General features: G+C 48.8%; 1 protein-coding gene across 1 annotated transcript; it reads right to left on the bottom strand.

Annotated features, from left to right (window-relative positions):
• Positions 1–1,240: 1,240 nt before the first annotated feature.
• LOC127225001 (delta(24)-sterol reductase) lies at positions 1,241–27,072 on the bottom strand. Its single transcript, XM_051188295.1, has 9 exons — positions 26,744–27,072; positions 23,871–24,026; positions 17,351–17,456; positions 16,741–16,859; positions 15,060–15,323; positions 10,305–10,448; positions 2,750–2,947; positions 2,200–2,378; positions 1,241–2,114 (listed from the first exon to the last, which is right to left on the bottom strand). The coding sequence occupies exons 1-9, from the start codon at positions 26,972–26,974 to the stop codon at positions 1,961–1,963; spliced, it is 1,551 nt and encodes a 516-aa protein (XP_051044252.1). The 5' UTR covers positions 26,975–27,072; the 3' UTR covers positions 1,241–1,960.
• Between the last annotated feature and the right edge of the window lie 309 nt (positions 27,073–27,381).

Below are 27,381 nucleotides of genomic sequence, written 5' to 3'. Positions count from 1 at the left end.
ATGGTCCCGCAGCAGCAAGTCACTGCATGGCTGGATGACGATAGGACTGGCTATGTGGAAATGCTGGGACCCAGTGCACCATGCTTGGAAGACAACCACTTTTCAGGTTAAGATATCGGAGCCAAACACTATCCCGAGGCTGTGACTCACAACCTCTCCCCTTCCCAGGTCCTGGGGAGTGTCTGTGGAGGGCCGGATTTTGATTATTTAGGGTTGACACGCTGCTGGCATCACTGCCACAGTCTTTGGGATGGAGGTTTGACTGGTGGAATGATGGTGCTGTAGGTATCACACTAACTAACCTAGCTCGCATTGACCATTCACCTGCAGCAAGCAGAGTCATCAGTCAGCGAGGACAAGGATGCACACGGACCACCAGGAGAGCCCATGCCAAGTATCCATGCTGTATAGGCAGCAAAGTGGAGACTTTCCTTCACAGGCCCAAATGGGCGAGGTGGCCCCTCTGCCTTCCAACTGCCACGAGTGCAAGAGCCTTCACAGTACCACGGTGGCCCTGCGCAGCATGTGAAGCCCTCAGCGGCATCAGTGAGCATCCTTCAACTAAAGCACGACTCTAAGGGTTCCGGCACCTGCCAGAAGAAACGACACGGGAGCTGGCTTGGTGCTGGGAGGGAGGACTTTAGATGATGGACAGTCCCTAACTGTCGCCTGGACTGTTTACTTTCCCCCAACCCGGACAAACACTAGGCTTTCTACTGTCTAACACAGAAAGGCTTCAGGAGCTCTTACGTTTCAATGTGACATGAGAAAACTGCAGCTTATCGGGCGGGGACCGTGACCAGCTCAGCTCTTGAATTCTGGCTTCTGTTGTAGGACTTGATTCCCCCTCGGACTCTGGGTTTTCAGCTGGGCCAGGCGGTTCTGAAGGTGGGGCTGGACAACCAACCACGCTTCACTAACAAGGCAGAAGGACCTTGGAGGCCCCTCCCTCTGGAACGGAAATGGAGCTAACTTTCTCTGAGCTTAGGATTTGTAAGGCACTGAAATTAACTAGAGCTGGGGGCGGGAGGAACAAAATGGGGGAAATGAGTGACCCTGGATGCTTTCTTTCCAACCCCAGGGAGGGTCCCCACAGTAGCACAGGGCGGATACCCCTTTCTCAGTGTGGGACCCACCCCTATGTGACACAGTCATGAGCATGTGGCCCCACCATGACTCGGGATTCTAGAGGAGGTCCGGATGGTGGGATTCAAGAAAGAAAAGCCCAGGGAGGCCAGGCTTCCCATCTTGAGATGTCTTTTCCAGGAACAGCCCTGAATGGGCTCAATGATGGCTGGGGTAGCTCTCGGGCCTGAGCACACAGGAAGAAGGGGCAGGATGGCCCAAAGATGGCAGAGAGAACTTTGGACTGGACCTAGCTTTGGCACAGCACATCCTGGGCTTGCCTGCCCGTCATGTGGTCCCCGCAGAGGTCCAGGGGAAGGAGGAACCTCCTTTGCCCCCACGAAGGGCTCTTGTGGCTGAAGCAGACAATGCAGGTGCAACTTCAAGGCAACCTTCATCCTGCCAGATGACACGTGGGGCATCTTCCCAGGCTCAGGGCTGAATCCAAAGCATGGGTCAGGTGTGAGGTTGAATGGGAAGCAGTGGTAGTGGCTTCCGCTTGGGAAGCTCCTCCCACACAACCGGCCCTTTATGGAGATGACATCCCACAGGTAGGTATTTTTACCTCCTTACACAGATGAACATGGGCACAGAGGGGCCGAGTGACTAGCCCAGAGTCAGTGTCGCACGGCTAATGAGTGACTATTCTGGGACCGGGACTTAGGACCATCTGACTCCAAATCCCATGTGCTTCCACTTGCCTGAGCGCCCTGGAGGCCGTCAGGCTGCCTTGGGGATTTCTGGAGGGGTTTCTTTCTGAAGTCTGGGAAAGCAGAGAGGCTGAGCGAGGGAGAGCAAGTCCATTCCCATGCATCTGGCTCCCCAGGTGCCCCGCTCAGTGCCTTGCCGCCTTGCAGATCTTGTCATACACCTCAGGGAAGGCGTCCTGGCAGCCGAGCTGCTTGCGCAGTTTGTGGTAAAGGGAACCATCAAACATTTCCCAGAACTCCTCGCGGTTCATATAGCAATCGGCATATAACATCTGGAACCTGCATGGGAGGGAAGGGGTAAGGGTGTGATGATGGACAAGGTGGGTGAGAGGGCCCCTGTGTCCCTAAACCCTAGGCCACTCACCCGTGCACACTCCGGACAAACTTCTCCAGCTGTCTCATGCAGGACCTGGCCTCGAAGTGCTTCACACGCGGCTCCCCATATGCCCCGATGTCCACGTAGAGCTCAGCCTCATCTCCCTTGGGGTGCACCAGTCCTGGTTGGCTGGGCAGGATGAATGGGCACAGCCAGATGGGGTAGACCTGAGGGGCCAGGGAAGTGGATTGGTCTGCCTTTTTCCAGCAGGTAGCAGACACAGGATTGGCCCACCCACAGCCCACAAAGGGAGACTTAAGAGTCTGCAGCCTCACTAGAGGCTCCCAGCTGCTCTCAGCTCTGGCTTCCCCTCCAGCCCTGTGAGATACTCCTATTCTACCTCATGGAGCTACTCTAGAGCAGCCTGTCAGGCACCATGGCCCCTTTTCCTTGCTGCCCTGGCTGAGCGAGCCAAGAGTGTCATTTTATAGTCGGAGAAACTGAGGCCCTGTGGGCAGATACACAAGGGTGGGTGACGTGGTTCTAGGGAGAAGATGTAGGTCCCATGGACCCATGCCCGCCTGACCACCCTGCTTACGTGGATGTCATTTTGGAAAGTGTGCAGGGCCTGGGGCAGGCATTTCATGGGCACCAGCATGTCCTGTACCACATGGTGTTGCTCATACAGCTTGCGGAGAGTTTCGCCCTGCGTCAGCTTCAGGAGGGAGATCTTAGGGGGCACCATCCAGCCAAAGAGGTAGCGGAATATGGGGTTGTTGCCAAAAGGGATGATATCCTAAAAGACAGAGATGGGGGATGGGAAGAAAGAGGAAGTCTCAGTCAGGTCCTTGATCCACTCGGGACAAGTACTCCAGGGTGCGAGCCCCTCATGAGACACAAAGAGGATCTTTACCGGGTGGATCTGGGTCAGACCCTCATTTCACACATTTACCAACTATAGTGGCTTTGGGATAGTCATGTAACTTCTCTAGGCTCGGCTTCCTTATCTGTGAAAAGTGACACGTGAGGCAAATAGAGATATTGTGACCGGTGCCAGGAACACGATACCATGGCTACCATTCCTGTTCTCAAGATTAAGGTCAGCGTGGTTGGCAGCCTATAAGCATTTGCTAAATGAAGGCTGTCCAGTGAGGATGGGATACCTAGAGAGCTTGAGCAGTATTCCTAAGGGCATGCAGTAAGGACGCGCTCCCCAGGTGGGTGGAGTCTAACTCTACAAGGAGTTGGTTGGCTTCCACACAGCCAACCATTCATTCTCTTGCTCCTCTTGGTCTCCCTGGAAACCCTGGTAGGCAGATACCATCTTTCCTCTCATGCTCTGGGTGCTGCTGCTTCCCCCACCCTTTCACTTAGCCATGCAGAGACTCCCTAGTTCACAATCGTCTTCCTAGCTCTAGGCCTTGCTACTTTCCTAAGACACCGGTGTGCAGAGTACCACAGCCTCTGAAGTTTTGATGGCAAGGGGGCTGTCAGCGACAAGGCATTCCATTCCAGACATGGTTCCTGTCCTGAGATGCTCACTCTCCTGGGAGCAGTGGGTATAGTACAGAACTGGGACAGAGTCGGAGGCAGCTTCTGAAGGTCCCCTGGCATAGGAGCCCAAAGCAGCAACATGTGCCAACTGCTGAAAGCTCTGTATCACATTCACACACCCCTGGAGTCAGAGCTTTCCTACGAGGGTGCTTAGCCATCTGATGTCCAGTCTACCAGACCCACACAGCCTGAGCGAGGCCATAGAGTCAGCCACCGAGGCCACATCTGCTCATCTATATGTGTCTCTGGCTTCTGTCTGACTAGGACAGAAGAGTACTTGGAGAGACTGAATATCTCCCCAACAGACCTCTCCAGCCCTTCCCACAGACTGTGTACACCACTTCACTTTGTTGCCCGGATGCAGAGCCATTTATTTAAGCAAGGCTACATGGACGGGCATTTAGATTACTCCAAGATTATCAGTGAAGCTCCTCTGCGTAAGTCTTTGCCCATCACTATGCACATTTACTGTTAAGTTCCTAGACACAGACAACTCTAGATTAAACGCTGTGGGTATCTTTAAGGGATCCTACTTCAGACACTCGCATTATTTTGTATTCTGAAACTAGAGGTGAACATGGCTCCTTGCAAGCTTGCCAGCAATGCGCTCTCACACTTCCAGATCTCTGCAGTTTCCCTGACAGGTGAACAGCGAGACACAGTGAGATACCTGTTTCCAGCTCTCGGGAGACTATGTGTCATCCTTCTCAGGTCCACTGGTTTGTATGAACCAAACTGTCGGCCTCAGAGGGCCAATGTTTAAACACCACTCTTCTTTCCTGCCTCTGCCACCCCTTACAATCCATCCTCTGACCCCTTAGTGACCTGGGGTCCACGGTCCTGGCTTCACTCCTGTCCTGTCCTGCCAATGTGCTGAGGTCACTTTTCCCAGCACTCTCCCTCAAGATGCTTCGGCCTCAGGCTCCTGCCACCTCGGCTGTTGCTTGCATCTGGCCAGCTACTGGCTACCTCTACTCCGGTAACTGGCTGCAGAGCCCTAGGGATGACCAAGGATCCCAGCAGCTCCTTTCTTACCCATGTTAACCACCCCCCACACAGTGGCTAACAAATGCTATGACAATGGCCACCCAGGCCTGCCCTAGGTTCTCAGGCCTTTCTTAACAGAGCGATGAAGGTCAAAATGGAATGTTCATGAACCAAAAGTAAAATAGCCTTGTACATTTACGTGTGTGTGCATGCAAATGCAGGTCTGTGGAGGTCACATGACAACTCCTTGCCTTCCGCCTTGTCCGAGTTGTCTCTTTGGTTGTGTGCTGCCCTGCGTGCCAAGCTAGCTGTCTGGAAAACTCCCAGACATCCTCCTGCACAATCTCCCATTAGCAGCTCTGGTTTTATAGATGTGGGCCATCATGCCTAGCTTTATGTGGGTTCTGGGGATTCAAATATGGGGTCCTTACTCTTGAACAGTAAATTCTTTACCCATGGAACCATCTTTCTAGGTCAAAATATTGTCAAGACAGTGGGTCCTCCCACGCCCCAACCCCACTGTGCTAGGGATTGAACTTACGGTGTGCTAAGCAAGCATCCCATCACATAGCCCGGCCCCAGCCCCAATCACTGAGTCCCAGTCCTAGTCCTGATCACTGAACCCCAGAAAGTGCTCTTATATTTAAAAGATGAATGGTAAAATCCATGCTAATAACTCAGAATGGGATTTTTTTTACTTATTATGCAAATATTTATGACAGGACAAAGGAAAAGGCTGTCTACATTTTAGTACTTTCAGTGGCACTCTAGATCTGTTTCGTGCACTGGGCTCCACAGGTTACCTAGCTGGCCCTGAACCTGGTGCTGCCTGATGGGGGGATGGAGGGAGGGGGGAGGGAAGTGCTTGAGCCAGCCAGGCTAGGCCCGGGTGTTCTGACTCATCACCCAGAATGTAGGTTGACCAGGTTGTTCTTTCAAAGACCTTTTTTCTTCAGGGAGGAAAGTGGAGTGAAGGCAGCCAATGGGAAGGAAGGTATATTTATTGGTGGGAAAACCTACATTGAGATTGTGTGTATTTATCAGAAAGGTCTCAGCTTCCATAACTTCTGTAACTCCCCCTACCTGGTGCTCCACCCGCTCATGGAAGTAGGTTCCTCCTTAGAAACCACTGTTGGCAGAAGGGAGTTGCCTCACACAGGCCAGGAGGAGAGCAATGAGCCTGGGCTAGGGGCAGAGGTGTGTCAGATTGTCCATTGACCTCAAAGGGAACAGCATTCTGAAGGCCAACTCTGCCTTCCCGTAAGGGACAGCTGGGCTTCTGCAGCTGCCCGGTCCTGTTTCCGTATTGCCTCAAATTTCTAAGTCCCAAGAGTAAATAAACTGCAGGTAAGCAAACATGGCTTAAAACACCTGTTCTTCCAGTTCCTGCCTATAAATGGAGGTGGCTTAGGACGGTGTTCACTTAGCTGCACGGCAACATGACAAGCTTCATTTTGAGCAGTCTGTGAAGCAGTTAAAAATCTCTTTACCCCCTTAGGAGATAGGGCACCTTGGCTGGAGCAAACCGGGACATGAAAGGCACACTGCATGGGGGAAGCCACATTCACGGCTCTCATTACTGAGGCCTGGGCCCTGTGTGCCCTCACCCTCACAGACTCCCTCCCTGGTTCTGAACCACTGAGCTCTCATTCAGCCTTGTGCACTGCAGCTCTACAGCACCGAGTCTGGGACCACTGTCACCCGCATCTGCACTCACATTTGGTGAGTTTAATACCCACAAACACGGTCCACTCACACTTTGGTACCCCAGCTCCTCCGCCTGCCTTTATCTTCCAGCAGTCTTATCTTTCACTGAGCTCAGCGGCTGCTCTCATGTCATCTCTCAGAATAGCTGACAACACTTGTCACCATGACGACCTAATCTCCGGAGCCAAACCAGTCCCGGTGCATCTTTTCCCGGAGCCACTCATGCCACACACACTCACTCACTGCGGATTGCATCACCGCGGTGCTCTGTTGCATCAGAACTCAGTTGCTGGAGTATAAGTACCACCTACTTGGTCCTTTAAGAATGTTTCTCAAGCTCCAGACCATCAGTGTCTACATCTATTCCACAGTTCCTTCTGTCCACCCTACCCTAGAGGTGGCCCACTCTACCAACCTGGCATCCACCGTCACAGTGTGAAAACCCACAGCCATATGCTGGCCTAGCCACGAGTTCATGGTCACCAGTCTCAGGAAGCTGAAGCCCCTGCCCCATCCCAGCCAATGAACTTCCTATTCTCTAAGGGACAATTCACATGTCCCCCTCTCAAGCTGTCACCATGCCCTGGCTGAAATTCCTACTTTTGATTTTATCGAGAAATTACAGACAACCAGAAGGGAACTCCCTCAACTTCCCACGTCCCAACTGCCCCCAACTTCATGCAACTGTTCCCTCCTACACAAGCTACCACCACGAGGCCACTTTCTCAGCTGAGCCAAGAAGCCACCCCCAGTATAAACATATACTGTCACTCTCCCCATCAGCCCCAGGACATATAACAATGATGTCACCTTTGCTTCTAAAAACAGAGAAACAAGATTCTCTTAGTCCTGTCCTCACTCCGGCTTCTGTCCCCGTGCGCCCCCCCATTTGTCCCTTTAAGTGGCCTCTGAGATTGGTTTCACAATCCTATTCTCTCTCTCTCTTTTTGTTTTGATTTTTCTAGACAGGGTTTCTCTGTGTAGCTTTGTAGACCAGGCTGGTCTCAAACTCCCAGAGATCAGCCTGCCTCTGCCTCTTGAGTGCTGGGATTAAAGGTGTGCATCACCAACACCCGATTCACAATCCCATTCCTTTAAACTCAGTCTTCTGGGTTTTAGCTGCTATCCAAAGCTGATTTCTATCCCTTCATCTCACTTAGCAATGGACACTTTCCTGGAGGTTCCCCCAGGCTCTGGCTAAGGAGCCTTCTCTTCTGATGGTTCCTCTCCCTGGGACTGTAAGGGACCCAGGACTGGGCATTTTCATGCTCCTACTAATCATGGCTTTAAATAAAAAAAGGCCAGGTGGAATAAGCCCACAAGCTCTGCATTTGGTGGGGTAGGGAGTAGGGAGTATGGGGTGGTGATGGTGGCTGGTGGAGTCAGGAAGTTCAAGACTAGTCTCAGAGACATAAAGACCTGCATGGGCTACATGAGACCTTATCTCAAAAACAAAACAACCAAACTCAAACAAAACCCCCAAACTCAACACTATTTCCCTGCCACGGATGCCTATATTTATACACATGGTCTTAACCTTGTTGAGACCCTCTGGTCCTCACACACATAGTTGACTGGGTAGCAACTCAAGGGTCCACTTGTGTGCTCAAGAAGCACGTTCAACAGATATGCTCCGGGCAGACTTTCTAGTGTCCCTTGCCATGCCCCCCTCCCCCGCTTCCCATGGTAGTTAGGGGGCCTCCTTCACCTAGCTCTTGGGTCTCCAAACTGAACTCATGCCAATCTGTCTGGAAAACCTGTAGATCGGCTCAACTGTCAACGCCACTCACGGTGCTTTTCTCCTCTGCTGCCTCCCAGACAAACAGTAATGTTTCATCTCTTTTCCCATGATCGCTTAGCCCCCAACCTACCCCCACCCACTCTCCTTCCAGCTTAAAGAATAAAGATATTCTTTAAAAATAAAAAAAGTAGGACACACCACTTTCCTACTGAAAGTGCCCACTGGCTTCCTCTCACACCTAGAAAAAAGCATTAAGTTCTGACTTGACCTACAAGGAGCCATGTGACCCAGGCCAGCCTCTGGCTTCTGTGTGGCCTCGTTCTGCACCCTGGCTCTAGCTCGGCAACCTTGCTGTGTTTCAGACATAGGTAGCCTGCAGGGACAACAGGACAATGAGGTCCAAGAGATCGCAACTAACCTCCGCCTCACACACTAGGTACAAAGTGTTCAACCTAAATGAAGGAGCAACATCCTTGAAGCTCCTGGAGGCAGGCATGGATCGGGGGATGGAGAGCAAGGGTCTTCCTGGTCTCAAATTTGTTCGTAAATTCTTAAATATGACAACGAACAAAGTAGATAAGTTGGACTTCATTGACATGGAAAACATGTACATCAACAGACACTGCCAAAATTGTGAAAAGCAGGACAGGATAAATATTTGCAAATCGTGTGTCTGCTAATGGTTTAGCATCCAGAGTGTGTGTGAAGAACACATACAACTCAACAGCAAGCACAAACAGCCCAGGGAAAAATGGACAAAGGGGCTAGTGAGTGAGATTGCTCAGTGGATGAAGGATGATCTGAGTTCGACACTTGGGACCCATGAAGTGGAGGGAGAGAACTGATTCTTGGAAGTTGTCCTCTTGCTTCCATACTTAGATCATAGTACATGTGTGTCACACACACACACACACAAAACGAATGAATGAATGAATGGATGGATGAACTAAAAATAAACAAAAGACCCCACAAATGGCTCACAAGCACTTGACAAAATGCTCAAGGACAGCCAAGGCTTCACAGAGAGAATTCCTAACTTGAAAAATCACGAAGAGCTGGGTGTTCCTTGGTAGCCCACGCCTTTAATCCCAGCACTTGGGAGGCAGAGGCAGGCGGATCTCTCTGCGTTCATGACCAGCCTGGTCTACAAGAGCTAGTTCCAGGGCAGCCTCTACAGCCACAGAGAAACCCTGTCTTGAAAAACTAAAAACCAAAACCAAACCAAAACAAACAAACAAAAACATTAAAAACAAAACAAAAACCAGTAAGGAACTACAAGCAAACCCCACTGTGATACCACTGCCAATCCCAGGACACTATAACAGTAACAATAACTTACAGATCAGAGAGTATTAGCCAGGAGGAAAAACTGGAACATTGCCAGGTGAAATGAAAACAGTATAACCACCGTGGGAAACATTAGGGCAGAACCTCCACCAGTTAGACACAGAATTACCATCATTCAGCAATTCCATTTCTCATCTGTGTGTATGCATGAGTATGTCCCTAAAGAATGTGAAAACTGTTTACTTGCTCAGGGGGTATGAGGTTTCCTTAGGTACAAAGACAACACCTGGGACTCCATGGAGTTGGAAGCCACACAGCATCACGTGTGTGCTGAGCTCCCTGAACTAGGCACCAGACACTAGTTAAGTCTCCTGGCTCACCACTGGCCATTCCTCTGCTTGGGGATTCTCCTGGAGGGCCTGTGTGGCTGGTCCTCCTCAAGTCCAGGACCCACCTCATGTGCCATCTACTCGTCCACTCACCCCTACACACAATGGTAGACTTATGCTCACCTCAAGGCTAAACTTGACTCTTACCCCTTTGCACAACCCTTCCCCCCTTTGCTTTGCACAGCTTTTCCAGGGCCTGTTCTCTCCCCACACAGAGCTAGAATCCCTGTTCAGCAAGGATAATGCCTCCTGAAAGATAAAGCGGGCCTGCCTTCCCCAAAGTATGGCCTCACTCTGTGTCAGCGGTGAAAGCCAACTTCTTACTGCAGGTGGCTGTGCCTAACCCAAAACACAGTAACTGCTCTGCTGGACTGTGAGGACAAGACCATTCCTTCACCAAAGGGACAGAGAACTAACTGTGGCCACAAGGTGAATGGCGCGCTGTCTCCCCCCCCAGGAGCCAGGGCCCCGAGAGAGCCACACCTCACCTGGAGCTCCCAGAAGATGCTGCGCGTGTGGCGGTGGTAGTAGTGCCTCAGGGGAATGTACTCAAGGCCCTCACGGTTTGTCTTCAGGTAGTTCTCCACGTGCTTGAAGAACCATGGCTTGTAGTAGCTGCCAATGCTATTCAGCTGAAATGACAAGAGGGCATTGTGATCAGAGAGTGTCAGATCACAAGGGAGCCACCGGGGAGCAACAGTGATCCGGCTGCTGTTCGATACCCTTGGCCTTTTCCAAGCTCTGACATGTCAGTTGTGGCCTTAGAGAGTTCAGAGCCAGGCGGCCTGGGCACAGCAGGCACTCACTCTCCAGCAGAGAGCAGACACTTGGAGTGACCTTAGTGCTGTGCACAGGGCTCTGACAGTCTAGGAAATTTAGTGGCCCATCCCAGCTGGTGTCCTGATTAGAACACAAGTCAATGTTCATGGGGTCCGTGGTAATTCAGGGCTCTGCACAGGTTAGCTTCCTGCTGCCCTCACCGAGCCAGTGTGGATCCCTCTCACTGGAACCCGTGGTTCCAGTCCTCTGGGTTCTTTCCCTAGAGTCTCCCTCCCCTGGAGGGAAGCTCACAGGCTACATGTTCTGGCTCCAGGCTCTGTCCTCCAATGCCTAAATGACACACTGAACTGTTGTCTTATAGCTCTCAGAGTTTCAGGTCTAGATCTGCCTCACTCCAAGATGACTTAGTTGCTCAGACCCCAGTGCTCTCTCCTCTGAAGTGAATTCTAGGCAGGTTCTCTTGGGAAGAGAGAATGTTCTAGGGCTGGGACGCTGGGCCAGATGTTGCCTAGCTATATTTTAGATGTGTGAATTGGTAGAGGCCACTCCCTAACTCTGTTTCCTGCATAAGTGAATTAACAATAAACACACACACATACACATTAATTTCAGGGCTTTATTTCTCTCTCTCAAAACAGACAAACAAACAAACTAAACTAAAACCAAAAAACCCAAAATAAAAACCAAACTGAAAATCAGGGCCATATCATACTGTACACACTGTGTGCCAATCTGTTCTTCCCATGTACAAGCCATGCAGCTGATCCTTTAGCCTGTTTGCCTCACTTTCTATTTGGCAAGATACTGATACTGCTGACTGGATGGCTGTGCAGGTCAACGTAACACAGGACACACCTAGCATGGGTCCGCCCTGCAGAGGGCCACAGCATCAGTTCCCTGCCCTCCCACTGGTTGTCAGCCTCTCCTCTGTTGCCAGTACCTGCCACTTCTCTGGGTACCACCCTCTCGTGGAGCCTTCTCCATATCAGGCACTCTGTGGGGGAGGAACGTGGGAGCCACAGTGGGCTAGACAGTTCTGCACAGAGCCTGCTTGCCCACACTGGCTTCCCCTGTGGATAGTGAAGGGGACCGAAACTCGGCAGCAGATGGAGCAATCTGATCTAAGGCAGCGGAGGCCTGGCCACCTGCCCGGCAGTGGCATCGACTGTGTAATTAAGTTGAAACTTGGGGTGCCTAGGTCCAAGGTTTTAGGGAACCACTGAACTAGAGAAGCCCCGAAACAAAAAATAAATAAATAAAAGACACCCTAACTGCCACTTGGGACGCATGGCAGCTGGGAAGGCCAGACGGCTGTAGAAGCTCATACCGGCCTTTACGTATCCGCAGAGAGCAGCCCTTGCCTGGCTGTAAAGTGGGTTACATGCTCACAGGGAGCCTCACCCTGGATGGAGCCACCAGAAGACCCATCACAGTGCTTGGCTGGCTTCTAACCTGGGCCGCTTGGCACATCTAACAGCATCTACTACTCTCCTGTCCCAGCTCAGCTAACTAGTGATGTCTCGGCCTTGCTTACTACTACAAAAGCCAAGAATTTGGCCTCTGTGCTTTTCTCCCACTTGGCCTGGAGGAGCTCCTGGCAGGGTCCTGGGGCCTTCATTCTCTTGTCAGGAAACACCAGACCTGTGTTAAAAGCCTAACAAATCCTTTCTTAGTGCCATCTTTGATGGCATCTAATCCATGGTAAAGTTATTTTCATAGGGCAGGTGGTTTCTCCCCTTGGCCCCTCCCCTCAACTTCACACTGTAGACACCTCTAAGGAATTGCCAGGACAAGCTAGAACACCTCTGGACCAGATGCCCTTGACAGGTGATTAGGGGTGGGGCACTCACAATGACTAGGCTCAAGGCCAGGGAGAACCAGAGCACTTAGACTCCACGGCTGCTCCTGGATGCCCTCTTCCAACATGTGTCCCACCAGGGTTCAATGCTGTGGACACATGGTGCTAATCTCTAGAAGCTGGGATTCGGGGACCCACATGACCCAGGAGTCAGAGACCAGAATGAAAACCTTCTATGCTCACTGGGCCTCCCCAGGAGTCTGTCCCTCACTGGGCCTCATTTCCTAATATGCAGAGAGGATTGTTTTACACAGTTTGTGAGTCCTTTTCAATTATTGTAGTTTACTGAGACCAGGGCCTCATACACAGTAGCTAAGTACCCTACCACTGGGCTAACCCTCTAGACCACATTTCCAAGTAAGCAAAGCAAAAACAAAATTTCTTTAGTGTGTGTGTGTGTAAAACAACTTGTGGGAGTTAACTCTTTTCCTTTGCCATGTGGGTCCCAGGGATCAAGTTTAGCGTTGGTGGGAAGTACCCATATCCACTGAGCCATCTCGAGGCTTCCAATTTTATTTTATTACTTTTTAAAGATTTATTATGTATACAGTGTTCTGCCTGCATGCATGCCCGCAGGCCAGAAAAGAACACCAGATCTCATTACAGATGGTTGCTGGAAATTGGACTCAGGACTGTTGGAAGAGCAGGCAGTACTCTTAACAGCAGCTCTGAGGTCCCCAATTTTAAAACATTTTACGTTTGCAGGTATAGATCAAGAGCCTTAAGAGATGCCTGTACTTTGATGTAATAATTCTACTTTAAGACATTCTTCAAGTCCTCTCTGCTCCACTAATCAAAACAAAGCAGGACAAATAAAACTAGAAGCAACTTAAATTTCCATCTGTGGACAGTGTTTTTTGTTTGTTTTGTTTTTGTTTTTTTATAAGCAACAGACAGGGCATTTGCTCAATGCACTGCTCTGAAAACATGAAATCACCCGAGGCAGCAGAGCACAAGACAATGCTTACCCACCAGACAAGACAAATTTGAAGAGGTGAGCACAGATAAAGGCAGACAAACTAGAAAACTTTGCAAAGATGTGTTCAACTGTGCAAGTAACAAGAGAGCTACAAAATAAAGACGAACTATTTTTAACCTTATCAGATTGGCAAAAATCAAAGTGTGATACTCTCACTACGGTTGGCAGGAATGTAGGGGGAAAGGCCTTCAGCCACCTGTTACTGGATGCAGGCATGAACACCACTAATCCATTGAGGGCTGTGTGGCTCCACTCACCCATATTTAGGGTGTTTACACCTGGGCTCAGGATTCTGTTTCATTCATAAAATTGTTGGTACGAAAGGACAAGAGAGTCTTAAATCAGGCCAAGGACTTACATTCAACCAAGTGGTGGGGAGTAGGATAAGGTATACTGAGAAATGCTGTGGAAGGGGTTACCGTGTGTGTGTGTGTGTGTGTGTGTGTGTGTGTGTGTGTGTGTGTGTGAAGAAATGCCCCTTAACTTTGTGTGTGTGTGTGTGTGTGTGTGTGAAGAAATGCCCCTTAACTTTCTTATATATTCAACATTGCCATACTAGTTTATCATTTAAAAACTTGAAAAAGGTTTTATGTACATTAAGGGGTGGGGGGAGAGATGAGGAACAGTTAGCTTTGGGTCACAAGTGTACATGGGGTCTTTTACTTGTTCCTACTTTCAGGTCTCTTACAGTGAACACAGATCCTTTCTGAATGGAGGGGGAAAATCCTACTAGTAAAAATTACTTGGTCATGCCAGGCAGTGGTGGTAAATGCCTTTAATCCCAGCACCTGGGAAGTAGAGGAAGGCAGATCTCTGAGTTTGAGACCAGCCTGGTCTACAGAGGGATTTCCAGGACAGGCCCCAAAAGCTACGAGGAGAAACCTTATCTAGAAAAAAAGTTACTTGGTGGCCAGGCATGGTGGCACACCCCTTTAATCTTGCACTTGGGAGGCAGAGGCAGGAGGTTCTCAGAGTTTGAGGCCAGTCTAGTATACACAGTAAGTTCCAGACCAGCCAGGGCTACATAATAATAGTAAGACCCTGTCTGAATATGGACAGACAGACAAAACAACAACAACAAACCAGAAGCAAAAACGTCATATATATTACATAGTTGGGTCACACCTGTAATTCTAGAACTTATACTCAAGAGATTGAGGCAAGAAGATAGCTATTAGTTGGAGGTTAGTCTGGGCTACTCAGTGAGTTCCAGGATAGCCTGAGCTAGTATGTAACCCTGACTGAAAAATAAATAAAGATTAAAACATCACACATTTGTCACATATAATTAAAATACATGAATAAAACATTAAACATTGTACGGTGAAAGCTGAGGGTGTGCCCATTTGGTTTGGAGGGAGTTTCAAGGTAATTGCTCAATCTTGCTTCTGCCATCCTAATTCAAATTAGCCCTTGGAGCATCTATGACACAGGCTGTCATTAGACATTAGGTTTTATCTACCACAAGGGAAGCACATGAGAGGCAGGTGGCATGAGTGGAGGACACGGGACTCCTGTGGTCCCTAACACAGCTCTGAAGGAGCCTGTTCCCTGCACCCTGAAGGGCTGCCATAGGAAGCAGTGTAGAACAGGTCCAGCCCCAGCCCACCTTTGTCCCTGGCCTACCTTACTGGGCTCTACGTCATCCGTCATGACCCCTGTCATGATGACAGCTTCATCAAGGGAGTACAGCAACCCTTCCACGAAGTGGTTCTCCAACCGCTGGGACTCATGGGTGAATTTTTCACAGATGGCCTCCAAGCCCCGAACTGGCTCAAACCGCAGCTTGACGTACTTCTTGGCAGGGATAATACGGATCTCAGCAGCCACCAGGAAACCCAGGGTCCCACAGGACCAGGGCACAGCATAGAAAAGGTCTGAGTTTTCAGACTGTGAGACAGAATTGGCACGTGATGAGAGCGTGACCTCTAGACATGGCCAAGGACATAGAGCCTGTGCCGGATTCTTGCAGTTGCTATCCTGAGCAATGCACATTATAATGTACATTATAATCAGTACTCAATTTTCCCTCTGCAGTTTCTATTTCATATTTAACCTCCTACTGATGCCTGTATCAGGGATGCTCAGCTAAACAGAATCTGACACCTTTTTACTGAGGCCTAACCCCTGAACCACATGCTACCTGGGAAGGTCATGACCAAAGCTCAGAGGGAGGGAAGAACTAAGGGGCAAGCAGAGGCACCAGTGTAAGCTAAATGAGCTAGATCCCTACTGCAGTCAGGGCAGTCAAGAGGCATGAAAAATGTAGAAATGTCCCTGCCACCCACAGCTGGCACTAAAAGCAACAATGCCTCTCTTGGTTCACTTCGCCTTATTTCAGAGCCTGGCGGGGCACTGCTGGCTTCTGAGGGTTAAGGAGCATGTGGCCTGCCCTCAGTCAAGGTTCACAGGGAAGTCAGCTGTAGCAGCAGAGCTCAGGCAGGGTCTCCCAACTCAGAAGCAGTGGCTCTCCTATAGCCCTGCTCAGCCCTGAACACCTGATCTCTCTGTCCCACACAGACACTGCCTTGTCCACTGGCCATGGTAAATTAGAGTCTTTACATCTCTAAGAGCATTTTTCCAAAAACAATCCAGCCTTGGGCTGGTTTACCAATAGGCCAGTGGTGTACCAGCTCTACTAACCTGCATTGCCTAGGTGGTAGGCAGGACAGGGAGCATGGGGACAGGGGACCAGACAAATAAGTTCTGTGGCACACAGTGGGAGCCTCTGCTACAGCAGAACTCTGTCAACCAATCCCTTCCCCGGGGTGTCCAGGTCCCAAAACTGCACCCTGACTCCACACCAGGAGCCGACACAGCACCTTCCCCCTCCGGCTCATACGGCTGTCAAAGGACGAACGCAGCCTCAGAGAAGCCTTCATCTCCTGTCTCTCCTCAGGTGAGTGCATAGGAAGATGTACTGGACCAATGTGACACACTTCTTGGCTGAGTACAGTGTATTTATCCTAGACCTTGGGCTCTCTTCTGTGAGGCCAAAGCTGTGGTGGCTCTGATGTACCCACCTTGAATCCAGTGACCCAGGTTTAATTTCTAGCTGTGCAAGATTTACTTTCTGTGTGACCTTGGGCAGGTCATTAGCCTCTCTGTACTTGAGTTTCCCATCTGACTCATGGTAACTAGAGTATTCATTCACCTCACAGTTTGTTGGAGGAAATAACATGCATGAAGCACCCTTAACAGTGCCTAAATGCATGTAAGGGGCTGTACATCCCAACAGATGTATTTAAAATGAAGCGCCCAAGGACAGCCACCTCCCTGACACCAGTCTTCCCATCTCTGAACTTACCGGAGTGCAGCGCACAAAGCTGCCATCTGCCAGGATCAGCTCGTATGCGGTGCAGATGTGTTGGAACAGGCCGTACTTGTGCGACGACGACTCGATGCCTGTGCCCATGATCAGGCCCCCTGCAGGGACATGCATGTCAGCAGGGAAATCTGTGGTGTGCAGGGTGGGGCTGGCAGACATGGAGCTGCTAAATTAGGATGTTCCCCATCAACCAATTTGGAGAGTAGGCGTGAGAAGGTGCCCTTGAGGATGGTCTGTGTGTGCATCCACTATAGGAGGAGCTTTCATGAAAGGAGGTTACTGGGTGGCAGGGTGTGTGACCTTTGGGAAGGTGCTGTCCCTGAACAAGCACTTTGGTGGTCACAGACCCTACAGGGAGAAGAACCAAACCTATTCTGTGTGACACCGGCAGAACCGGAGCAATGGACAGTCATGAGGAAGCAGATGGGATTGGAATATCTGAACTGCTCAGAAATGGAGCAAGGCCATTTCTAGCCCAAACAGAAAAGTAGCCATCACAGAGTAGATGTGCTACACGGAGGAGGTCGACGTTCCTCCCCTGTGATACTGGAACCACCCAGCCCTCCTGCCGTGAACAAGGAGTACTCACCCACTGTGAGGTCATCGAGCTCGGGCAACACAGGCAGGGTCCAGCCAATGGAGTTCAGCAAAGCCGTCACCTGACCCATAGACACCAAGGGTTCCACTCGAACAATCTGTGGATGGGACAAGGGAGAGGCTAGGACTGAGGGAAACAGCAAACTCAACGATAATGCCTGCACACAGGGTGACATCTCAGCCTTACCACGCCCTCAGAGATACAGCCGTTATGGCTCTCTCTAGAATACTAGACTGAACTTAATTTTGGTGACTATGACCTCTGGTTCTGAGTCAGCTAGTACTGAGTGCCATCCTCTTGAAGATCTCCTAAGTGTTGGGTATGGCTGCACACACTTGTAATCCCAGCACTTGGGAAGCTGAGGCAGGAGAACTGCCACAAGTTTGAGGCCAGTTAGCAAGATCTTGTCAAAAACCAAACAAAAACAAACCCCAAACAAACAGAATCAAACACAGCAAATGCTTAGTTATTTTTTTCCTAGCTTATAGGAGAAATATTAATTTGGGAACTATAGCAAAAATGAGGAAGAAAACCGCAGTCATCCACACTAGCTCTTCACTCAGCAATCAATGACAAGGAGGAGGCAGATCTGCCTCGCTTGTCCATGCGTCTATGCCGCTCTTTTGTAAGTTTAATACGTATACACAAGTACAAACCCACACATATACACCTGTTTGACTACTAAAAATTTAATACTAGCGGGGGCTGGATAGATGGTCCAGCAGTTGGGAGGACTGGTACTCTTCCAAAGGACCTGGGTTTGGTTACTGGCACCTGCATAGCAGCTCACGACAATCTGTGACTCCAGTTCAAAAGGTGATTTCTCTCGTCAGGCACCAAGCATGCAAGTAATACAAAAACACATATGTAGGCAAAACATCCATATATGTGAAAAAGAAATTAGCATAGAGATTGGGGAGACCACTCAGTGGAAACCACAAGTGCTAGGACAGAAGTTTAGACTCCGAGCACCATGTGGATGTGACAACCTGCCCAGGGCATGAGAGCTAGAGACGGGGGGCTCCTTAGAGTAAGTTGGCTAGTCAGACCTGCCAAATGGACAAGCTCTGGGTTCAAGTGAGCAGCCCTGCCTGGATATATATGGTAGAGAGCAGTTACAGAAGACATGCAACTTGCTGTGGGATATTTGTATACTATGTGAAAATGTATTGCTTTTGCTGCCACAGAAGAAGAAACACTATGAATACCATCAAGATTGATAAAGGTTAGATTCGAACAGGAGAGACCTCTTGATAGGAGAGGTAATAGCTCCTCAAACAGCTTGGTCATTCAATCCAAACTAAATTAATTACACTAACAATGCCTTTCCATTGATCAGATTTGGAAAAAATATTTTTTAATTATTATTAAGAGATAATACTTTTTCAGTAGCCAAAAACGACTTTGTCTTAACAAAGATACAACCTGACAAAAAAAAAAAAAAAAAAAAAAAAAAGGAACTTGCCAAAGGTAGGGTTGGTGCAGGGTTTGTTTTTGTCTTTCCAGGGAGAATAAAAGCATCCAACTAAGGAATCTGAAGACCGCTGGACAAAAGAAGGGAGATTCATCCAGAGAAAATAAAATGTCCTAATGGTACAGCACATTTGTAGCAGGATAAAATTTCGTAAACATTTCCAAATATTTGTTTCCACTGTTCTCTACAGGCAAATGGTCTGTTTGTGGTCCCAATTCAGTTAAAAATCAAAGTGGGCTCTAGAGTCGGAGCATGGATCTCTCCATCTCTAAACCCAAGCATGACTGTTAAAGGAAAATCCAAAATCTCTGTCTCATGTCAGAAGAGTCACCTGACATGGGACAGAAGAAAACCAAAGGGACTATTCTATTATCTCTGAATTTATAAGATTACTATGTAGTAATTACCATATTACTGAACTTCCTGTCATAATACTAATGGTCATATAGAGTACTAATTCTAGAAAAATAGCTTCACCTAGTTTCCTGTACATGATTTCGGGCTTGCGTCTGAATCAGGTAACTAGGAATTAAGTTGCGAACCCCAGATATACTTATTAGATTATGGTCCTCTAACATCTCTGAGATCTGCTGCACATGACATTTAAAATGTTTACGTTTTCTGCAGTGAACCCTAATCATTCTGAACAGTGATCTTTGAAGTCTCTAAAAGGATGATGAGGCCCTACAGTGACAATTCCACCTGGATTTCAGCAATACCACTAACCTGACAAACACTCCCAAAGATCAGCTTTGAACTACAAACTGTACAACAATTTCAAGTCAGTTAACAGAGAGGGTCCATCCTCACAGACTGTTTAGCCAAGACTTTAGATAAACTCTGCCTATACTTTCTCATCACACAGAAACTAAACAAAAAATAATACAGCTAGCGCTCTCCTAGGACTTGACCATTATTATCTCAGGATCCCCTAAGATGCTGTCTTCCCCAGGCAACAGGAAGTAATTTTACTAATACGATGCCCACACACCCAAGAGGGGGGGTGATGGTTTTTGGTTGTTCAGTAGGTTGTGAGTGTCTGTCATCGTTTAGGGGGGTTGGTTACAAATTGTTACTGGTTACAGGAGGGAGGAAACTAAGCAAGGGAGGTTGGATTCAAGGATCTTTTTCTGGGAAAAAAAAGGGGTGGGGATATAGAAAGGATAGGATAAAGGTAGATTATTGAATCTAAACTAAAAAGCAACTATTAAATTTAAAATATTTTACTTTGATATGTATTTTTATATATTGATACAAATTAAAGGTTATTTTGTTAGAACATATTCTAATGCTTCTACTCTTGTTTAAGATACGTTTATATATTGATACAAATTTAAGGTTTTTTTTTGTTATATTGTATATATGTTTCTACTCTTGTTTAAGGTATTATACCTGTGCAGCTCATTTAAAAATGTCATGTATAATTAAAAATTCAGATTAGTAGTTAGTCATCTATAATAATTAAACTTGTAGTCATGTTAGATATGTTTTCAAGGTTAAACAAATATTTTAGGGAGATAGATGGTCTTCAAACACTTCAGAGACCTACAGAATATGGCATTTAAGATGTTTTAATAACCTAAGGCTTTTCATGATTGTTAGACTCATCTGCTCCTGGCAGCACCAATTCACTTCAAAAAGGATGTTGGGCACTGGAGAACCTCCACACAGAGTTTGCTTTTGTTGTGGCAAAGCTAGCTACTGGGCAAGAAACTGCCGCTGCTTTGCTGACAGTATGCTGTCCAATTTGGATGAGTAGGACACAAAAGAAGGCGACTGCTGAATTTTGCTAAGACAAGGTAGGACAGTCTTTCAAAATTCCTGCTTCACAGAAAGGTCTGTCAGATATCCCAGGCCTGTAGGGCAAAGATGGATGCCCCAAAGTTGCAGAGGCCCCTTGGGTGACTGCCTAGGCAGCCAGCTGCTTCTGTTGTTTCTTAGTTTTGTAAGTTGTTTGCTCTGCACTTCCTGATTAATCAGGTAACAATTCCTGAGAAGCGGGGAACAAACAAAGCAAGCTTTGAGATTACCCTCATCTGTCCAGAATGAGCAGGGAGGAGAGAGACCACGGCAGGGCCTGTATCATTAGGATTTGCTAAACCAGAGTTCCAGAGGACCAATCAGAAAAGAGTTTGCAGCAAGAGCATCAGAACAGTGCTGCCCAGAGAGGAATACTTGGAAGAATTGCAAAGGGCATCACGGCACATTCAAACAGGTATATATACACGTGTACAGCTATCTCCTGAGGCTAAGGCCAGGGAACAGAATCATCAGAAAGATTACAGGTCAAGGCACCAGAAGGTCACCTAGGGCAAGGCATAACATTTATTCTCATAAGCCAGCCTGGAAAACTTGACTCATGGAGCCTTAGACAGAGTCCTTAGAATGTCTTGACTCAGTATCAGGATAACAATTAATCCAGATTAAATGGTGCTCTGGTCCCACCTAAGAGAATCAAGACCCAACAGGATCAAATTGTTCCCAAGGAATTTAGCTGCCTCTTGGAAACACAATCTCAAGATATGTAAGAATGCCAATATGCAACACCCACCAGGAAAAGGTCCGAATGTCACAACTGTCCAGTCAGCAGTTACAGGCATGCACAGAGGCAGGAAACTACGGCCCATAATGAAGAGAAAAATCAAGCAAGCCAAACAGATCTAGAACTGACAGACAACAGAAGAGCAATCAGGGGCACCACCTTAATTCTCTATATTCAAATAGTGACATTTGAGGGCCAGTAAGATGGCTCTGTGGATAAGAAAACTTGCAAGCCTGAAGACCTGAGTTTAATCTCCAGAAATTCAGGAAAATAATTGACTTTCAAAAATTATTCTCTGATCTCCACATGCATGCCTCAGCATGTGCATGCACGCGCAGCAGTGTGCGCGCGTGCACACACACGTCCTCACACATACATACATAAATAAACTACAAAAAAATATTAGCAAGACCTGGTGTCTGGAATGAAAGATACAGTGGACTGGGCTAACAGCAAACTAGGAATTACAGAAGAAAAATCAGTGGACTGACATATAGGGCAATGGAAACCATCTACAGTAAAACAGGAGAAATAACTTAAACAATCTGAAGAGGCCTAACACACCCATGGTAGCAGTCTCCAAAGGAGAAAATGGAGAAGGCAGGAAAAAAAATAATAATGCCCCCAAAATTTCTACATTCAGTGAAAAAAAAAAACTAACAAGTTCTAAATCCAAGAATTATGAAAATCGTACCAAAAAACATCACAAAAGATTTATTTTTTTTTTTTAGATTTCTTTGTATTATTTTAAACTATGTGTATGTATGTATCTGGGTACATGTGTGCAGATACTCTTGTAGGCCAGATGCTTTGGGTCCCTAGTCCTGGAGCTACAGGTGGTTGTGAACCCTCTGATGTGGATGCCAGGAACCAAACTTGGGTCCTTTACAGGAACAGCACACAAGCTTAACCGATGAGCTACCTCTTGGGCCCCCATTTTAATTTCCTTTGATTTTTTTTTTTAAAAAATAATTATGTGCACATGTGTGTGTCTGTAGAGCTTAGAAGTCTCCAGTGGTTCCCCTGGAGCTGGAGTTGTAGGTGGGTGATGGGGACTGTACTCTGGTCCTTTGCAAAAACTGTGTAAGCTCTCCAGTTCCAAAGAAAGACCTTGCAGGTTATAGAAAACCCGCATAGAAATGTTCCTGGCCAAAGTGGAAATAGCCTGGATGTCCGCCCACAGCTAAAGGGCTAAACAAATGGATCTATCCATGCAAAGGATATCATTTAGCAGACAGACAGTCCATGCCAGGCACACATGCTTCAATATGAATGCATTTTAAAAATAATCACTAGGGAACCCAGACCAAAAAAAGTATGCACTAAATGAGTCCTTTCATTAATCTCCAAAGTCTGGCATTCATTTATAACAACAGAAGCAGAACACTGTTAACCCAAGGCTGTGGGTGGAACAGGTAGGGAGGTGGTTTAAGGGAAAGAATTAGTAAGAGCTATGAGCAAACTTTTAAGGCTGTCAGGTAAGCTCTGTGTTTTAATAATGGTGTCTCTGGTGCAATGCTGTCAAAATTTATTACCCAATTGCACAGCTTAAATAGATACAGTTTATTGTATGCCAGGTACACATCAATAAAGCTGTCTTAGAGAAGGCATAGGAGTACATGTACTCTGGCCAGGGTCTCACAGTGATGAAATGCCATCAAGTGGACACATTATATCCAATGGCTCTCTTGTTGCTGGATATTGCATTGTTCTATTAGAAATGAAAATATAATCAAAATCTGTGTATTGGGGATCTTTGATTACATACACATAAGCTTAATTCCCTTTTCCTTAAGGTATATTTTGAGAAGGAGAATGATGACATGTTGTCTTCACTAAAGTGCCCAGAAGCATTAAAAAGGAGAATTAGTAGATGGGCCAAAGAGTACATATTTCTGGGCAAGTTCCCCTTTCCCGACTGCCTCTCCCACACACACACCCTTTTTCCACCAGCATACTTTCTTATGAGGAAGGAGGAAAGAAGGTTCTCTTTTGTCATTCACGTTTGCCTATGATTTCTCCATCCCTAATTTTTTATAGAACTAAAACGATCAAAAGATTCCTTGGAGTTCTCAAGGACTTGCATGATTGTCTATGGCCAGTCTTTCCTCCCAGTGGCTGTGATGCTTTGGAGGACAACAGTGGCAGGTAGAGCTAGCTAGTAACAACCTGAGCTATTGGCAGGGCATTTATAATTAATATAAGCCTCCATGTGTTTATTTGAGAACAAGTATGGGACAGAAGAACTCTGTCTACATAGAGACTTTACTGACGGCCTTGGTCCTGTCCACTCTGGGATATCCTTGACGGAACTCATTTCCCCGTGAGTCGCTCACACTAAGGGTGTCCACCTGCTCCCAGAGCCAGGATACAGCACGTGCTCACTTGGTTGTTTCTCCACCCCCCCCCCCCTTTGGGGAGAGAGGCAGTACTGGGAATTGAACCCAGGGCTCTGTGAATGCTCTACCACTGAATTCCAACCCCAGCCCTCTCACCTGCTTCTTGGTGTCCACTTCCAGAATGTCCATCAGATTGATCATGATGTTCTTGTGTGTCTTCTTGTATTTCCCAACCCGCAGTGAGACGGTGAGCCAGCCAGGACGCCCCGTGCACATGAAGGTCTTGCTGCCCTGTTCCTTCCATTCTCGTACCTGCAACCAGAAGCTGAGACTCAGCCGACTCCATCTGGGACCCCAGAGCAGCTCACAGGCCCTCCTTCAGAAGGGAGCTGGGAAAGATGCCTTTACTCGGGCACTTTTGGGGAGGGTGGTGAAACCCTGAGAAGAGCCTTACTCTGTAGAGTCTCCATGGCTCACAGGACCAACAGAAGAGACAAATGTGTTGCTACTGCACAAGGAAGGATAAATAACTTGTCTAAGATCATACAACCCATGATTGGCAGATTCATAGCCAGGACTGGACAGCCACAGAGCAGGGAAGACAGATGGGCTTAGTCCGTAGAGGTACTTAGGCAGCATATTCTGTGCCAGACCCTGTTGCCAGCATCCACACATGCTAACTCATGTACCACTCTGGCCAGGAGCAGCCAGCCAATGGGCAGTAAGACTTTGGTAAAACCTCCATGCCAGAGAAGGCAAGGTGCAGAGGACGGCACGCTGGGGAGGAATAAAGAAGTATCTTGTCCCAGCAGGCAGACAAGGCAGGCACACTGCATGGCTGTGGTTAAGGCATCCAAGGACCGTCCATTTCCTCTTCATCTGCTTCTAGAATTCCTCTTCCCTCCACCCAGGTGAGGCTGATTCCATGGCGCGGGCCACTGGACAGTTTTAGGAACAGGACTGTGATCCCAGGAGTCAAACCACTGAGTCTGGTTCCAGGAAGGGCATGCTCTCTTTACTGAGGTAGGGCCAACAGTGACTGAATCTAAACCAGAAACCGTGGGACGCTCCACAGGAAAATAGCATCCCATGAGGATGAAGTCAACTCAGGGGAAAAAAGAGCCAAGAGGCAAGATGGAGATAAACGGGAGAGAGGGTCCTGGATTTAGTCACATCTCAGCCAGCTGTACTGCTGGATCTTTCGGGACACAGCGCATGCGCCTTCTTTTACTCAAGGCAGCTTCAAAGTTTTGCACGAGTCCTGTCAAGGGTCAGACTTCTGGGGAAGCTGCCCTGGAGGTGTTGGACAGAGGGCTCAGGATGGGAAGGGCTTGCAGTCTGGCAGAAGGGCACCACTATGAGTGGGCGGAGAAAAGACAAAAGGTGAATTCCATGACCACCCAGCTCTGCCTGACTCTGTGGAAAGGGAATGTGAATGACTGGAGTAGGGTGCTGCAGGACAGTAGGTCACACAGGTAGACACTATCAAGCCTGGAACATCGATTGGATTTGGGGTAAAGAAGCAAAGCCCCCCATAAACATCCTTTGTCAAATTCTCAAGAGAGACAGGAAGGGTCTAGTAAGTAGGTAACAACTCAGGCAGCGATGGTAAGAAGCCAGGTATGAGGCAACCAAGCCAGAACCATGGGATGGGATGGAAAGGATGGGGTTAAGGGAGTCGAAAGTTCAGGCTCTTTATCCCAAGCCAATGTTGAGCCTCTGCCCTATTTACCAGTCATGTTCTCCTGCAAGACTCACAACTTGAACCTAATTTTAGTGAAATGGGTCCCAGACATCAATCAGGTGACCGTGGACTGTAAATCCCAGACATGAAAGGCACAAGGAATGGCCTGTTGTCCACTGTTTCCTGTTCACGGCATATCCTTCCATTTAGTTTATGTTAACAAGCACTCACTAATATACTCTGGCCCCAAGGGGAGCTGTCAGATAACAGGGCTATTGTCTTCAGGAGCTCACAACCTGACCAGGGCATTCAGCAGGTGAATGCGGAATCTGAACCCACAGAAAGATCTAGGAAGGGAAAGAGCAGGTGGCGGGGGAGGTCAGCAGAACTGTGGGGCTTCGACTGTGAGCTCCAAAGCCCAGGGTGGCAGTGCAAAGCGTTTCTGACCACAGCACCCTCTGCACACTCTTCTCAAACTTCTTCAGGTCTGGAGGTCAGTCTGCCTGCACCTTCAGGCTCAGCCTGCAGCATACAGCATGAAGTAAATAGAACAAGAGGGTGGCTACCATGAGGGCGGCAGCAGCAAGCAGATGCTCTCTGAAGCTGATGCCAGTTAGAGAATTATAAGGAGGGGCAGAGGGAGCCCATGCCAGTCCTGGATGGATGGGGGGGAAGAAGGCTTCACTGTGAAGAAGTCTCAGTCTAGGTGTCGCTAGTCTATGCGAACTCATCATCTACTTACTGGGAGAAGGACAACTACCTCTGGGTACAGAGTGCCTGCACTGAGCAGAGTCTGAGGCTACTCATGTGGTTGGGGGCTGGATCCCACCTTCTCTCTTTAGTCCTTTATTCTAAAGGCGTCCAAAGCACCTCGGTCCGCAAAACAAACTTTCACCTCTTCCCTGCCATAATGCTCCTTTCCCAACTGACTTTCTAACCTTCCTCTCAGTACCAGGGCTCCTCAGCTTCCCTACCTTTGCTCAACCAATCTCTCCACTCGAATCATCTCCCAGCACCACCGCCCTGAGGCCATTCCTGCTCTGGAATGCAGGGCCTGATGAGTTACCTGACTGCGGCCGACCACTCGAAGGTTTGGAGTCCCTCGTTTTCCAGGTACTGCGTATGCCCTACACCTAGCGGACACTCCATAAGCCTCCGAGCAAGGTTCTGCTGTTTGTCCCAGTGCTTTTGCTGGTTCCATTTCATCCCCTGGGCAGTCCCTTCCCCCATCACACGCGGGGTCCTTCGCGATCCTCCTCCCACACCCTCTCTTCAGGCCCGGCACACCACTCCGCCGCCCAGCGGACCGCTAGCCCGGCGCATAGCCGCGCCCCGCACCGCTCACCTGCTTCTGGATGTCCCGCACGCGCTGCTCGTGCAGGCGCGGCGCGCTGCTCAGCTTGAACACCACCCAGGCACGCACGTAGTAGTAGATGTCGAAGATGAGCGAGAGCGGCAGCAGGAAGAGGCACACGAATACCCAGCGCTGGTGGATGAGCACGAACTCCAGTCCCTTCACTCGCACCCAGAGCAGAAACAGCAGTGCGCACACGGCCAGCGACACGGCGGGCTCCATGGTGTCGCGGCGCGGCGCGCAGAAGGGTGCGGGCTCGCGCCGCGGGTCACGGCAGCCTGCTGCACGACCCGCCGGCTCAGAGGCTGCTGCCGCCGCCGCCCGGGGAGCCTGTAAGTCGGGCCCGCCGCCTCGCGATTGGCTTGGGTCGCCAAGGTTCGGTGGGCCGAGACCCAGGCGACGACCAATGGTGAGCCGCGCCGGGGATCGGACCAGGGAACCGCTGCGTTTATTGGCTGCAAGAGCAAGGTTGCTCCACCCTCTTTTCCTAGCCGGCACGCGAGGAGGGGCTGACCCGGGCTGGGGGCGCTCGTAGGGTCGGCCTGCGGCTGGGTTGGCGGGACGCAGGGTTTCCGCCCTGAAGGCTGCAGGGCCACCCTGATCTCTGTCCCCTTAGGTGGCGCCTCCGG

Source organism: Phodopus roborovskii, unplaced genomic scaffold (genome assembly GCF_943737965.1).
Source record: "Phodopus roborovskii unplaced genomic scaffold, PHOROB, whole genome shotgun sequence".
Taxonomy (NCBI): Eukaryota; Metazoa; Chordata; class Mammalia; order Rodentia; family Cricetidae; genus Phodopus; species Phodopus roborovskii.
Note: the sequence above shows the minus strand (reverse complement) of the source record. Positions and strands in the feature narration are given on the sequence as shown.

Excerpts from the sequence above, each read along its gene's own strand:
- LOC127225001 (XM_051188295.1), bottom strand. The coding sequence starts at position 26,974 with ATGGAGCCCGCCGTGTCGCTGGCCGTGTGCGCACTGCTGTTTCTGCTC. Across the intron at positions 17,457-23,870 it reads AAGTGGACACCAAGAAGCAG|ATTGTTCGAGTGGAACCCTT; the intron begins GTGAGAGGGCTG and ends TCCCATCCACAG. Across the intron at positions 10,449-15,059 it reads ATGACGTAGAGCCCAGTAAG|CTGAATAGCATTGGCAGCTA; the intron begins GTAGGCCAGGGA and ends TTGTCATTTCAG.